Source organism: Pseudopodoces humilis, chromosome 2 (genome assembly GCF_049639895.1).
Source record: "Pseudopodoces humilis isolate 2021_Gansu_Grassland_sample_001 chromosome 2, ASM4963989v1, whole genome shotgun sequence".
Lineage (NCBI taxonomy): Eukaryota > Metazoa > Chordata > Aves > Passeriformes > Paridae > Pseudopodoces > Pseudopodoces humilis.
Window position 1 is genome coordinate 87844232 of NC_142201.1, and position 15550 is coordinate 87859781.

The 15550-nt window shown below is 45.7% G+C and overlaps 1 protein-coding gene across 4 annotated transcripts; it reads left to right on the forward strand.

Annotated features, from left to right (window-relative positions):
* The first annotated feature begins 331 nt into the window (after window positions 1-331).
* ING4 (inhibitor of growth family member 4) lies at window positions 332-14631 on the forward strand. Of its 4 annotated transcripts, XR_001331527.2 has the most exons (10): window positions 332-407; window positions 11410-11481; window positions 11664-11830; window positions 12043-12157; window positions 12483-12591; window positions 12902-13049; window positions 13428-13489; window positions 13707-13881; window positions 13975-14039; window positions 14188-14631. XR_001331527.2 is itself a non-coding variant. In XM_005523842.2 (8 exons), the coding sequence occupies exons 1-8, from the start codon at window positions 371-373 to the stop codon at window positions 13744-13746; spliced, it is 750 nt and encodes a 249-aa protein (XP_005523899.1). In that variant the 5' UTR covers window positions 332-370; the 3' UTR covers window positions 13747-14631. The 4 variants fall into 4 exon arrangements, 1 of the variants encoding a protein (XP_005523899.1); XR_001331526.2 differs by having other exon boundaries at window positions 13707-14039; XR_015771961.1 differs by having other exon boundaries at window positions 13975-14631.
* The last annotated feature ends 919 nt before the right edge of the window (window positions 14632-15550 follow it).

Below are 15550 nucleotides of genomic sequence, written 5' to 3' on the forward strand. Positions count from 1 at the left end.
AACTTCCCGTGCATCAGTTTCTGCCCGTTGCCTCTTCTAGTGCTCGGCACCGCCGAGAAGAGTCACGCTCTCCTTTTAGATGATTAGAGAGATGGATGGGGTCCCCTGTCGGTCGTCTGAGCCTCTCGGGCTGAAGCGCCCCATCTCCGTCAGCCTTTCCCCGCAGAAGCGATGCCCCAATGCCCCGGCCACCTTCGATACCCTCGTCCCGGACCGCCCGGGGCAGCCCCGCAGAGCCCGAAATGGCGGCGGGAGCGGGGCGGAAGTGCCGGGACAGGCGGGCGGAAGCGGCTTCCCGTCCGGGCAGCGCCGCTTCCGGGGGGCGCGCGCGTCCGCTTCCCGCCGGAGGCGCCGCTGTGTGGGGCCCAAGATGGCGGCGGGGATGTACCTGGAGCACTACCTGGACAGTAAGAGCCGCCGGGGCGGGGCCGAGGCCGCAGCTGAGCCGGCCCGGGGGGCACGGACGGGCCGAGGGGCGGGGGCCGAGCGCTGCGCAGGGCGTCTGCGGGCTCTCCCAGCCCCTCGGGCGCAGCCCGGCCCGGCTGTCGGGCGCCCGGTCCCCGGGCCGTGCGGAGAGGCCCCGTCCCTGGGGCAAGGCTCGGCTGCAGCTGCTGCGGGAGCCGTGACATCGCAGCCCCGCGACTGGTTTGTCCCATGAGAAAGGAGCCCGGTGCTGCTCCAGCCGCTTCTCGGGAGGGGGAGCTTGGCTGTCAGTGGTTTCCCGGGATAGACATCGAGACAGAGAGAACTTTTGGATCTGTGGGGCGGTAGTTATGGTAGCTTTCTACGCTGTCAACTTACAAATGCAGCCCTGCTTTTCTGGCCGAAGAGGAGCTCTGTAAATGCTAATGGAGTTGGTAACGTTATCAGAGCCCTCCCATGGTACCTCCCATTTTACCATCCTGCCTTAAGGTGCTTAAAACTCCGTCAGACTCTGCCCTTTGGGGATGAGACTTTCAGTGCATGTTTTACCCACGCGTTCCTAAAATAGCCAGGCAGATCCATCAGAGGAGCTGTTTCTCAATGAATAGGTTAACGAGTTAAGATTGAATGACCTGTTCTTTGAGTAATGCTGTTCTCACATTTTCCTGCTGGTCTGGTGCTGGCACTGGAGACAGGGGAGGAGGTTCACGGGGTGGTGTGTTTAAAGCTGGGTAGTTCTGGTTATGTGTCTTCTGCTTCACTGTACCAGGCCAGTTAAATCTCTCACTATCTGCATATGCATGGAGAAAAATGGAATTTGGCTCTTCAGATGTCTTACCACACCAGCTTTCTTTCAGCACAGAAGTGATAAGGTGCTGATATTGACACAGATGTCAAGGGTGTGTTGTTCCCTGTGTCTTCAGTTCTCCTTTGGTCATTATGAAAGGAAATGTCTCTGAGAATGTTCAAGAACCATAATAAATTTCAGTGAAAGCTGAAAAGAAGCTGCAGTTGGACAGGCAAGGATCTAAGAGCTTGAAGGAAGGAAGGAAGGAGGATGCAGAAGCCAGGAAGAAGAGTTGAATAAAGAGGCAGGTTGGAGAGGAGCAAAGATTCTTGGGCAGTTTTCACTCCATTGTAGAAGGCTGCAATTGACTGAGGCTCCTCAGCTGGGAGGACAAAGGCTGGGAAAGAGGAGAAAAGAGCAAATGGACAAGGAGTAAGTGCATAGGGAAAATGCAGGGGTTTCCTGCTGGGAGGACAGAGTGTATTTTGGGTAAGAGCTGCAGAGCAAAGATAAAGGAGTGAAAGCCTGGGATCTGTAGCTGGTAAGCAGAGATGAGCAGGATGCAGCAGTGGGTGTGGAGAGGTACAGTAGAGGTACCCAGCTGCAGAGAAGGGGAGGTTGGTGGCTGGAGAATGCTCCTGCCAAAGTCAGACACTTCTGGATCATGTCATCACAGTCAATTAAAATCAGCCAGCTTGGGAACTCCTCTTCCTCTCTAGTACAGGCATGCAGCTGAGATTTGTGGTCCTGCGATTGGATTAGAGATTCTCATCCTGTTGAAGTATGAAAGTGATGTGCACAATCTAAAAATCCTTAAAAGTACCTGTTTACAAAGATTTTAGGAAGAATAAAACATTCTTTGCTGTGATGGTTTAGCCTTTTTTTCTTACTCTTAGATCTTTAAGGCCTTTTTCAATTTTGCCTGGTGCAATACTACTTGCTGTTATTAGCTAATCATAAGACACTTGCTATCCTTATTCTGGATGTCTTTCAGGAAAGCATATATGAATTGTGATCCTTAGAGTCCAAGAGCACCCATCACAGTATTTAGTAAGTTAGGCTGCTGATAGGTAGTAGCATCTATTTCTAATTACCCATATTGTTTTTCTCTGAGCCTGCTCTCCTCTCCTGATGTTCTGCCTGAACTCCTGACTCTGTGAAAACGCATACAGTATTTTAGACATGAGTCATCTTTTTGATGCTGACTGATGGACAGCATTCAGTTTCCTACTTGCTGCTCCCCTTTTTTCCCCACATTATTTCAGTGTTTTAAAAACATCCAGTTCCATTCTAAATCCTATCCTAAAACTTCCTAAAATTTGATAGAAATAAATCATCCAGAACTTTTGGTCATCTCTTATAAAAAGTGTCTAATTCTTAATTTACATCTGTGTCTTGTAACAGAATTCTTTTAGTATTATATTGCTCTTGCAGACACGGCGACACAGTTTTCAATTGAATGTCTTCTTTCCTCCCACAGAGATTCTCTTTCATATGGTTTTCTGTATGGATCTGCTCAGGGAATGAATGAGGAGTGTGTGATGAAAGGGTAGTTACTTGTAGGACCTTTTCATATCTTTGAATAAAGGAAGGTGTATAAGGAATAAAGTGAAAATTGTAGGAAGAAAAAAGGTGGCCTCCTGTTTGAAGGAACTGAATATCACTCTGACTAAGTGAGCTTGATGTTTTTATTTACGTTGTGAGTCCCACTTTATACAGGTTTTCCTTGCTTGGATTGTGCTTCCTTCAGATTATGAGTGGAAATTTTTAGTCAGAGGAGCAGATGTGTAGAATGCTTATAACTGCAGCTGGAGTCTGCCTTGAACAGATAATTCTGAAAAGTCATGCTATGAAGCATTTTTGCGCATTTCAGGAGGATAGTTTGGCTGGCCTTCTTGGCTTTAATCTCTTGGCCTCAGTAAATCTCTTGGCCTTCTTTCTGTTTGTGAGGGAAATGGGCCACTCCACTGCAGCATTGTGAAAACACTTTGGTGTCACAATAGTGAACACCTTGAAAAGCTGATTACAAAGTCAGTTTTCAGATTGAGCTCTCAGCCTGAGCATGTGACTCTGTATTGAGCAAAGAGAATAAAATAAAACTTTGAATTAATGCTCAGTCACTGGGAATGAGAAACACCTTGTATGAAACTTCATGTGAAAGGTAATTAAAAACTGTATGTTAAAATGCATGAGCAGTCTGACAAACCCAGGCATACAGTCCCAGTTGCTTCAGTTCACGTATTTTGAGCCCTCTGCTTTAGACATCTCAAGTTCTTTTCCTTTTTTTTTTTGTGGAATAGCCAAGTTAAAAAAAGTTCTTTGTAAAAGGTGTCTAGAATCTTCTTGGGTATTTCAGCAGCTTTCAAGTCCTTTCTGTAATTTGAAACTGGGTTTAGACCTAGGATTAGGCATGCTCTTTCCTTAGCTTTAAGTTGTTAATTACAAAGTAGATCTGTCTGAAATGTGTTATGCAGATGTTTTTGCAGCAGAAAAATATGCACATTCCTTCTGTGCTGAGCCTCCTGACAGAGAAACTTCGTATTTTGTCTACTCTGATCACCTTCATTCCTTCATCCTACTTACTGAGCCAAAGGATTCAGGGAATGGGAGAAGAGGAATGTGTCTTGTTCCACTTTTCTTCCTGGATGTTTTTCTCCAGTGGCTGAATTTAAACATAAAAAGATTTCCATCTCTTCAGATTTGTCATACTGTCCTCGTTCTGGTTTCTAAACCCTTTTATGCCTGTTTTTGAGGGGAGAAAGCAAGATTAAAAAGTGCTTTCCCTCAAGCAGTAACAAAGTGCAGCTTAAGTAAGGGAAAACCTGTGGGTGCAAAGGAGTTAGAGGTGTATAAAGGAATGGAGGAGGAAGAAGGAAGAAAACAATGTTTTGTGATTAAAAGATGGAATGTGCATAAAGACTCATGAGAAGAATTTGTGCTTGCTTGAGCTTGAGTTACTGTGCTTGGCTCAGTGCTGGCCCTTGTATGGTCTTAGAAATACTGTTGTGGAGGCTTTGAGGGGCAGAAAAGGGATAATGTGATGAATACAGCTTTTTCCAGAAGGTGAGATGCAAACCCTGAGTTTTCTTCATGTTTGGAAGTTTCAAGAGCTCCTTTGTGAAAGACATCATTCAAGCACTCATACCCAGAAAACAGTCCCAAATCAAGTCTCTGTTTATATGTGAGCGTGCCATGAGTGCAGAGATTGTCTTTATAGTAGAGGAAGCTGCTGTGCAACCACATGTGTTTTCTGCCATCAGTGCTTCCCTGTTTAGCCACCCAGTGGGTGCCAGAATAAAGTACATGTACTTAGTGACAACACAAGAATAATCTTTCATGGCAGCATACCAAGGCATGTACCTCCCCTCAACAACAAGAACTTTTTCCATCTTCCCTGAGGAACTAAAGCCATCATTTCATCTAAATTAGACCTAAACATTTGGGAGAGTCATGAGTAGCAGGTAACCTTGGTGAGAGGCAGGAGGATGTCACAGACTGGGCTGTTCAGACAGCTCCAATATATTAATTCTGATGCCTTGGAGGCCTCCAGTCAGGACCTGTTCCAGGAGCAGGCACTAGGATATATCTGCCTCAGCGCAGAGGTTGATGGAGGCTTAGATGAGGAGATCTCAGCTGGTAAGTTAATGTGGTACTATGTAGTCAGTTTACCTTGGGGTTTTCCCCTTTTTATGCTGGTTAGGGAGGCATTGCGTTTCCTTTGCTCCTTCTATTTGCGTTTGTCAGTAGGCGCATAGAGATGCACCAGCTCAGGGCTTGTCACTGCTAGAAAACTTAAGCCAGCATAAGCACAGAGCAGCAGAAGTAGCACGTGTCCTCATGGCAGTCATCTTCTTTCTCCTGCAGCTGAATGGGAATGTCCTTTCATTCCTTGATAACATTAGTTAACCTGGTAAAACAGGATTATTCTTTCAGAATAGCTACATCTGCCTGGATTTCCTCTGTATGGATTCATCAAATGAGGCTGTGATGAGTATCATCATCTTAAAGCTCTTAGAGGACAGGGGTATGATGTTGAAAACTGCTGTAGGCAGGCCCTTGATTCCTTCGCAGACCTGGCTATGTTCCAGTTTCCCCAGCAGTTCTTTTATCTCTTGCATTCCCTACCTTCATTACTCTTATCCCCTCTGCAGTGTAGCACGCAGCCATATCCCCTGTCCCTGCATCTACAGTTTCTCACATCATTCTTCAGAAATGCAAGTCTCTTAATAAATCATTTCTCTACTTGTCACTGTTTTAGTGTAGTGAAAGATGTCTTTCACCTTTACTGAGACTAGATTAGTTACACCTGTGATGCACCACACGTGATCTATGGAAAATTACAAAAGATTTCATGCAGGGGAGAGAATTTGGTGATTCATAGGCAGCATTTGTTTCTGTGTGAAAGCTACTGGCACAGCCCACACTGAGCTGATACATTTAATGACCAATTCATTTAGAATTGGTTTTGTTATTGACTGATTCTTTTATTGGAGCTGATGCAAGATGGCTTTACATGGCAAAGCCTGCTGTGTTTGCTCTGTAGTTCTTCACTTACACAACTGCAAATCTGCAGTCATTGTTTTGGCAAACAACCCTGTTGTCTCTTTGCTGGTTGTCCCTGCCTTTGGAGGTCTGTGGCAAGCTGGAAATGCCAGGAGTGTTGCAAGTCTTATTTGTTGTGTCAGTCTTCCAAGCCCTTCAAGCTTTTCAAATCAAGGTTGATCTTTGACGATAAAGATCCCTTTTCTGAGACTTAAAACATTGGACAGTGTCAGAAGCAGATGTGCTTGGGTGGACTGGTGTGCAGTACATTGGCCCAAAGCTTGGGATATGTGATATGGCCACAGAATTCCCAAGTGGCTGTGGCTAAATCAGTCTGCCATGCACCTGAGCTCCCTCTTTGTAAAACTGTAGGTAAGGGTTATCCCTTACCAAGGTGTTGTGAGGATAATGGGACAGGTTGGGATTTTCTATTGCAGCAGGGATGAGCTATCTCTGACTTAGAGGGAAAGGGATATATTGTGCTCAAGCACCAATTTCAATAAACTGCGTAGGAAGGTGATTGATTACTTGAGAACACAGGACAGAGTAGAAGCAGTAGTTTAAAAGGGTGATACACTCTGAAAGGAGGGATAAAAAAACACCCTGTCCCCTAATGAAGGAGCAAGGAAGCTCGTGAAGATTGCAGCAAGCCAGTTGTCCTGCAGTGTACTTCAAGTGCTACAAAATATGAGAATCCTGGAGTACCGAAAAGTCCAGTGCGTTTCCCCATCCAGCTCCCAGCCAGTTTCCAGTCTTGGGGGGGCAAAGAACTTACCCTCTCATTGTGGCAGTCCCTGGCACAAGCAGGAATTTTTGTTTTAATTGCCTTCAGCAACGTGGTGTCTAAAGTGTTTGCTGAAATCTAAGCTGTTCAATAAAGCAACTGTGACTATGTTTCAAAATGTATTTTCCCATTTTTTAATAAAATTTAAACATGCATCTAAACATGGTGAGTGAACAGATGTCTTGGGAAGGCACTGTGTGTTTGGATGGTGCTTGGTGCTGTTTTTAGGACTTTGAGCAGCACAAATCCATTGTTTGGCACAGCACAGACGTGCTGCAGAGGATTGAAGCACAGTTGAAGTTACCAGGCTGTGTAGGCTCGCTCTCCGCATTTGTGTGTCACAGGTAACATCTGAGTTAAGTAGCTGACGCTTAAATATCAGTTGCCTGCACCTGACACCCCACGTGTGTTTCTAAAAAGAGGTAAATAAAATAATAATTATTGGAGAGGAAAAACAGTGGTGTTGGATTCTGACTTTGGAGAGAGAGTGCGTGGTTCTTAAGGGAGAAGACAGCACGGTTATGGATGTCTGTGGAAGAATGAACGGGGAAAAGAATGACAAGGAAAGAGGAAAACAAAAGAGGCTAGAGAAGAATGGGCTTAGTGAAGGGATAACATTTGAGGAGAGGAAAGATGAAGGTAGGTAGAGAGATTTTAGCTTGTGATCAGAAATTAAAACAAGGTAGGAAAAAGAAGGGGTGAAAAAAAAATCACTGAGAGCCACACCAGTGATTTTCAGGATAACCATACCATGAGAGGAATCAGTAGGGCTGCACAAGGCTTCTGTATGGATCTGTGCAATGAGTCCATTAGGAAAAGCATTGCCAGCAGGGTGAGGGAGGGATCCTGCCCATCTACTCACCCCTGGTGAGGCACATCAGGTGAGGCACAACCATTTCCGGGCTCCTCATTAAACAGAGATGTGGAACTCCTGGGGCGTGTCCAGCAGAGCGGAATGAGGATGATTTGGAGACTGGAGCATCTCTTGTGAGGAAAGGCTGAGGGAGCTGGGCCTGTTCAGCCTCGAGAAGAGATGTCTGAGGGGGGCTCACCAGTGTCTGTATCTGCAGGGAGGGTGTTGGGGTGGATCCAGGCCCTCCTCAGCGGTGCCGAGCACTAGGACACAGGGCAATGGGCAGAAACTGATGCACGGGAAGTTCCAGCTGAGTATGAGGAAGAACTTCCTTACTGTGCGGGTGACTGAGCGCTGGGATGGATTGCCCAGAGAGGTTGTGGAGTCTTCCTCACTGGAGATATTCCAGAACTGTCTGGACACAATCCTGTGCTGTGTGCTCTGGGATGACCCTGCTTGAGCAGGAGGTTGGACAGGATGACCCACTGTGGTCCCTTCCAGGCTTACCCATTCTGTGATTCTGTGATACGGTTGCATTAATGCGAGCCCGTGCTTTAGGCCAAGCTGCTGGCCTTTCTAGCACTTTCTTCCCTGTACATTTTCACCATCCTCCTGTTCCTTTCTTGCTGCTGTGCCATTTGTGTGGAAAGAGGCCCTTATTTTTCTGTCCATTGTTATGTATCATCACTCTTCTCTAGTGATCAAAGATGCCTCTAGGGTTTTTTTTTCTTTACAATTATCGGTTTCATAATCTGAGAATTACGTGGGTATTTTATGATAGATAGCATTTAGTCATTATAATTTTAGGTGAGTCTTACTAAGATGAAAGAGCAGAATTAATTGTAGAGGAAAAGAAGGAGAAAAGCAGAAGGAAATGAAATTACATAAATAACTAATATTTTTAGAAAGAGTGAGGAAAAGGGTGGTGGTAGGAAATGGAGACTCAAATCTATTTTTTTTTTTTTTTTAATGGGAGTTAGAGAATGATAATGTCTGATAGCCAGCATAGCACAGGTCAAGCAATTTCAGCAAGTGTTCTGGCCCCTGTGATAAATTCTGTGATGAAGAGAATCACTTCTGTTTAAGGCTATGCAAGAGCTTTGGAGTTAAGCTGCAGATAGTAGGAAACATCCCCACAGCTAGATTAAGTTATGTACCATACAAATAATTTGTTGCTCAGTTATAACTTGCTTATCTGCAGCTTTATCTTGTTACGCTTTTTGTTATTGCCAGACTCTCTCTGGATCATAATTTGTAATGGTCTGCTCAGCTTCCTTCCATGTTCAACTGAACATAAAGTATCTTTGTAGCAGTTCTGATTATAAAGTCACTGTGCTGTCACTCGTTTCATTTTCTCTGTTTATTGATGAAGCAGTGGCAGAACATTTGTCCAATAATAGATCTGCAGAGGGAAATATTTTGCTGTGGTTTTAGGAAATCATTTTGCTGGTTTTAGCTGGGAAGGAATTCAACTGACAGGGGTTTGTCTCATTAGTCCCAGTGGAAGCCTGCCCAGCTAATGAGCTCCTGGAAGATCATGGCTCAGACAAGCTTAAATGATCCAGCCATGGTGCCTGTGCTGAGCATTTGCTCAACCAGAGCCAGGTGACAGCTCTCCCCACACTGCCAGAGCCCCTGGGAGCAGAGGGCTCTGCACAGCTGGAGGCAGGAAATGAGGCAGGGGAGCCACTGGCCTGGCTGAGGGGCCAAGCGGCTCTGGGGAGAGAGGGGCTCTCAGGGGTGGGGGGCACAGGCTGAACCAGCAAGGCCAGGCATGTTGAGGCAAAAGAAAGACAGACAGATGCTGTCCAGACAAGGGCATGTCCCGGCATTCAGTGGTGGTGACAGATTTTTACAGTAGTGGCTGTAAAAACTAGAGCACAGTTCTTTGAGGTTGTGTAGCAGAATCAAACTCCTGCTTGAGTTTCTCCTGGTGCAAAAACATCGCTGTGAAATGTGACCGAAACCTCGTGTGGGGTTGTTCTGCCCACAGAGTTGTGTCCTACTGTTTTTTGTGCTGGCTCAGGTGCTTGCTCTATCTAAAGTTTTCTAGCACTGCTGACGGAAAGCTGACAGTACCTGGTGGAATTTGTGCTTTTACCATCTGTCCTTTTCAGAGGAGAAGAAGAAATTACATTAATCTTTTCTAAAAACCACAAAGTCGAGAATTCAGAAGCTGTGATCTTCCAGGATTAATAAACTCAATATAAACTTGACATATTGTGTGCAGTGCAGGAAGAGCTTCTGTTTTCCTCTAGAGGATTCCTGTCTTCTCTTCTGCAGAGGATGCTTTGGAGAGGAATGAAAAGCAGCATGCTGCAGTATGACCCATGTTTCATTTGCTGTATAAATTGAAAGGTTTAGAGTTGATGAGGCTGGGGATTGCAGGAAGGAAAAAGGCATGGTCTCTAGATTCCCAAGCTGGATTTCATCCCTGCCATAAGCTCCCTCTATAAGCAATAATAATTTTCGGCATTGTGTCCCCATCGTGTTCTGAGATGCTTTTTTGAACCGTTGGGATGTAATCCGGTAGTCAGCTGCTTAAACCTTGTGTGAAGTCTGTCATGCTCAACAAACATGGAAGTATCAAATTCAGGATGTGCCGACAGACTTAATTTTGCCGCTTAGTAATTTTCCAGAATTTGAATTTGCACTGTTAACTGTCCTTGAATGCAGAGGGGTGATGTGTATGTGCTGTGGATCATGTATCTGGGTACTTAAGGACACCTACTGAGTATTTCTCAGGTAACTAAATCAGAAATGACAACAGAAATCTGTTGAAGCAGCAGCTTGATTGCTCCTAAGGATTCTATAGGTAACTTCTTATTATGCTGTTTGGGCAAAAATCTAAGTAAAAGGATTCTGTGCAAGGCTCACAGTTTGTTGTACCTTTTATGGAAATTAATTTTAGGTCCTGTTAAGTAGTACTTGTTAAAACTTGTTAAAACCTTCCTCTTGCATACAGAGCCTTCCCTGTCAACTGGTTGCTCTTCAGGGAAGTGAAGAAGCATTCATTGCTGTAGAAATATGTGCAGTGAAAATAGAGATTGCTGCCTGGGCTGATGTGTTGGACAGCTTTAGTGATGGCCAGACACACCTTCAGTTGCACTGCCTGTGAGCTGGAGAGTGAGTTCAGGAAGCTCAGACATGCTTCTGTTGTGTTTGTGAAGAGCTTTTCCCAACACCTTTTTTTTGTTTTCAAAACTTTCGAGAGATATTTATTATTTTTATTAGGTATAAAGGTGACAGTAATCAAGCTTAGACTTCAGGTTAATGCAGTGACACTAGATCTCATTTTGATTAGACAGGCATGGGAAAAATGAGAATTGTTTTTATCAGCTTTGCCAGTTGAGCATCTGGTGATGCCTGGGGGGTGAGTAGCATAGTGCATTGAAAATTAATTGACTATCAACTTCACATTGCTCATTCAGAGCCCTACAAATGTTTATTATTCACAATGTGTGGCATCCTTCCAGCTGTTGGACAGACCACACTGAGATCACAGTGCGGAAGGCACAGTAAGTTAAAAGTCACAAAGGATTAAGTCTGCTTTCTGTTCCACATCCCATCTCAGACTTGATCTTTGCTCTGCCCAAAGTCTCTACTATCCCTTTACTTTTCAGTGAATTAGCATTTGATCAACTTCAATTTTTACATCCTTGTGTAGAAATAACTAAATGGCTTTATTTACCAGCTGTTGTGTAGTTTTTTTCATTACTGAGTGGAGTTTTTGGATGGAGACATGTTATAGTGACTGACACTCATTACAGATTTTGGGCTTCTGCTTTCTTAGTGTGGACCTTTCTGCATGGCAGCAGTTTTCTGCAAACTAATATGTACTCTAGAACTATGTTTCTGCATTAAATGTATCACATTTTTATCATCTGTCTCCTTTGAGGCCAGCAGCAAGTGGAAGCAGGCTGATATGCACCAGGGGTGTGTGTGTTACTGGTTAGCTTCATTCCTGCCTTGGTATCGTGGACAAGAACCTGACTTCTCCATCTTCTCCTTTCTCTGCAGGTATTGAGAACCTGCCATTTGAATTACAGAGAAACTTCCAGCTCATGCGAGATCTGGATCAGAGGACAGAAGGTGAGGGTTGGAGATGGTTTTGTTGCCAAGACAAAGAGTACATAACCTGACCAGCTTTGCTTTGCCTTTGTCATGGGGATCTCCAGGCAGGGGAGGAGGCTTGGAGCAGCTCCATTCAGTCTCTCCTCATGGAGGGCCCTGTATGTGTGGTGTTCGTGTATTTAATGGTTCACTTGTTTCAGACCTCAAGTCAGAGATCGATAAGTTGGCCACGGAGTATATCAGCAATGCACGGACTCTGTCCTCGGAGGAAAAACTGGGACTTCTCAAGCAAATCCAGGAGGCCTATGGAAAGTGCAAGGAATTTGGGGACGACAAAGTTCAGCTGGCTATGCAGACCTACGAGATGGTATGAAGGGAAGTGTCTTGTGCTTATCGTGTGAACACCTGAACTAAAACCACCCATCTCGGAAGGCCCTGATCTCTCATTTTTAGGCCATTCCCACTCTTGCTCTTCAGCTCTTTAGTGCAAGCCCCCTGCTTCTTTGTTCCCTCTTTGTCCTCTCTTTGCCTTCCTGGGCTCTGTCCTGGGGTAAACCCTGGTCACTGCTGTCTTTGCAGGTTGATAAGCACATCCGGCGGTTGGACACAGATCTCGCTCGCTTTGAAGCAGACCTGAAGGAGAAGCAGATAGAGTCGAGTGACTATGACAGTTCTTCCAGCAAGGGCAAGAAGAGTGAGTACCACCACTGGGCTGCAGATTGATTCAGGAGGCAGCCAAGTGACTGTGGAAGTGGTGGGGATGAAGGCAGGCACTGGAGTGGTGCAGATCAAAGACTGTTGCGCTGGAGTCTGAAGGACAGGTAAAAAGATGGTGACCTGGGCTCTTCTTGTGTGAGCTTATTCAAGGCCGCTAGATAAATTAAGGTGGGATGCAGGACCCAAAGCCAATACACATTCCAAAGAAGGAGTGTATTTTAGTGCTGCAGAGGTTGTCACTGTATGTCAGGTGTATGTTTTGGTGGCGTGACAGATTCAACACCTTTTTCTCTTCTTACCAGAGGGCCGAGCCCAGAAAGAGAAAAAAGCTGCCCGTGCTCGCTCTAAAGGGAAAAACTCTGATGAGGAAGCACCAAAAACTGCCCAAAAGAAGTTGAAGCTTGTCCGCACGTAAGTGTTTAAGGGACTTGAGGAAATGAGAAGCAGCACTAGAAATTAGATCAAGGCAGGCCTAGCCAGGCTTCCCTGAGATCGCCAAACTGGAACTGTGTGTCTTCTGTCCCTTCTTGGGGAGCAAGAGGAAGAAAATGTTTTTATTCTTTAAGGGGAGTGTGGGTTGAAGGGGAAGGCAGGTCCCATTGGGTTTATGTACTTAAATGAGAGAAGTATCTGTCTCTGGCAAACAAGGGCACTGCTGTGGCACACATGAAGGTACTCAGAGCCAGTTACTTTGCTGACTTACTTTGTTCTTGTCCTGCAGTAGCACAGAGTATGGGATGCCTTCCGTCACCTTTGGAAATGTGCACCCCTCGGATGTACTGGATATGCCCGTGGACCCCAATGAGCCCACTTACTGCCTCTGCCACCAGGTCTCCTATGGGGAGATGATTGGCTGTGACAACCCTGATGTAAGAGCCTGCACGTGGTGGGAAGGGGGGGAGTGGAGGGGAGATGGAGTCCTGCTTGGCTGGGGCCTGAGCCAGCAAGCCGTGCCAAGGAGAGGGCTTACCTCAGGTAGTTGGGATGGGCAGAGGTGTGGCTGGCAATGACCTCTGAAGTGCCTCTTTCTTCAGTTTTCCTTAAAATGTTTTCTTGTCCCTAAACTTAGCAAGGGAGAAGGGGCATTCTCCTTGCTAACAGTGTGTAGGTTGGGTGTGAGTATTCAATCCTTGATCACTGCTAGGGATTTAGGAGTTTGTGATTAAATGCTGGGAAGCTCTGGTAGCCCAGAAGCAACAATTTCAAAAGGAAACTGCTCTTTAACTGGCTGCTCTTCATCCCAACAGTGTTCCATTGAATGGTTTCATTTTGCCTGTGTGGGTCTGACAACAAAACCAAGAGGAAAATGGTGAGTGAAGCAACCTGGGGGGCCCCTTGGCTTTTGGAAAGGGGAGGTCCTAGGTTGCAGGGGGAAAAGTACTATATGTACACACTTAGAAGATATCATTAAAAGGAAAACATGAATTAAGATTTTGTTGGGGACCTTGGAAAATGTCTTTTGGGACAATGCACTTGAGGCTCATGTCATGCCCTAAATGTTAGCTTTGTGCTTCCCTTTCTAATAGGTTCTGCCCTCGCTGTTCCCAGGAGAGGAAGAAGAAGTAAATTCACATGAGACCTCAGTACTGCTGCAGGAGCTCTCTTCCCCCTGCCAGGGCCTCGTCCCAGTTCCCCCAGCCCTTGGGGCCTTGGCTGAAGGGAAGTCTTGCCCTGTTTGTGGTTTGGGCCATCCCTGGAATGGTGTGTACCCTCACGGTGGTTCCTGTGTGTTCTGTATCCCTGGTTGCTTCTGAGTCCTTAAGGGAGGCCCTCTCTGTGTACTGTTCCAAACAGGTCTCTGAACCTCAAAGGGAATGAATGAGGGCACCAGGGTAGCCACCAGATTCCCAGGGATTCAGGTAGCCCCTGATTTTCCTTGGCTTTCCTTCAGCCTCCTCAGAGTTCATTGCCTATTCTCTGCTTAGAGAACAAGGCTATGGGATGGGGGAAGGAAAGGAGGTAAGTCTTCAGCATTTTAGGTCATTCATTTTCCTGGATCTTTTTCAGGAGAGAGGGAGTAACCAGGCTACTTCTTAATCTAGTGGGCTGGTTGAGAGACTGAAAACCTGATGTGCTCCCTGTCTTTAACCATTCCACTGCTGGCTTTGAGCAGCCTCTTTTGTTGGGGAGAGGAGGAGGCAGAGGGAGTGTTTAGAGCTAGCTTTGTCTCTCTTATTCCTGGGGTAAACCTGCTGGTCTGGGAAGCACACTGTGTGAAGGAGGAAGAATTTCTGACCACGTGGGGAGAAACGGCTTGATCCAGTCTGTCTTCCGGCTTCAAAATTCTGCCTTCCTCTTGTGTAGTGGTGCTTCTCCATTATGTTGATGGTGGGAAGTTTGGGGATTCAGATCCCACTTGTATGATACAGAATTAAATAAAATTCATTGAAACAAGTACTCTGTTTGCCTTGACATCACCTCCAAAATAAACTGCGGCAATTGGTCTCTCTAGTTTTTCTTTCTCTCTTAGCTCTGCTTTTATTGTAAGTGGTGAATGTGGTGCAGCTTTTTCATGCAGCAGTCCTGTCACTAAGAAGTGACATTCTGCGTAAGTCAGGTTTGAAAATGTACCTAATGTACTTGAAGAAAGCTACTGAGCTTTCTGGTGGCTGTGAAAAATACCTGCCCCTGCAGTCATGCCCTCACAAGAAGGTGAAGATTCATTCCCACTATTGTTTGATCATTTTCTTCAGTTGTCTTCTCTTAAATGGCAAAGGCCAACCCTCACTGCCTGCTGGGCAGCACAGCTGAGAAAATAAGCCATCAGGACAAACCACATGTCTCCAAGAAGGTGGATAGGTTTTCCAGACACCCTGATAGCTTGCTTCCCAGGAAGTCACAATCACCTTGTTGGCAGAAACTCTGGCTGCTGTTACTAACATAACATTAAGCTCCAAAACAATTCCTGAAGATCTGAAGGTCTGTAGTGTCTGCAGGTAACTGAGGAAATGGCCCTACTGAAACTCCTCTCTATCAATTCCATTGGCACAGCCTGGAGACTGACAAACCAAGTCTTCTTCCTCCTTGTGGTCTGCTCCTCAGGAAGGTTTAAGCCTTTTACCTGAAACATGGAACATTTTCCTCACCCAGATAACTTGTATGAGGATCCATGGAAGATTTTGCTTGTTTAGTTATGAAGCCAAAGCTCTGCTCAGGTTCAGAGGACCATGTGGGTTAAGATCAGTGCTACTCCCACTTTGTCATTGCACAGGGACCCTGGCAGCCATCAGCTCAGGAGCTGGTGTTTTCTGTTCAGGTGAGTTAGCGCTGAGTCAGTCTTCGCTTTGGCCTCGAGAAAGGATGTTCATTCTGTTTTTCTGTTCATACCCAGGCTGTGGCTTATATGGTTTGTGGTACCCCTGCCACAGTC

Excerpts from the sequence above, each read along its gene's own strand:
- ING4 (XM_005523842.2), top strand. The coding sequence starts at position 371 with ATGGCGGCGGGGATGTACCTGGAGCACTACCTGGACA. Across the intron at positions 408-11,409 it reads CCTGGAGCACTACCTGGACA|GTATTGAGAACCTGCCATTT; the intron begins GTAAGAGCCGCC and ends CTTTCTCTGCAG. Across the intron at positions 11,482-11,663 it reads TCTGGATCAGAGGACAGAAG|ACCTCAAGTCAGAGATCGAT; the intron begins GTGAGGGTTGGA and ends CACTTGTTTCAG.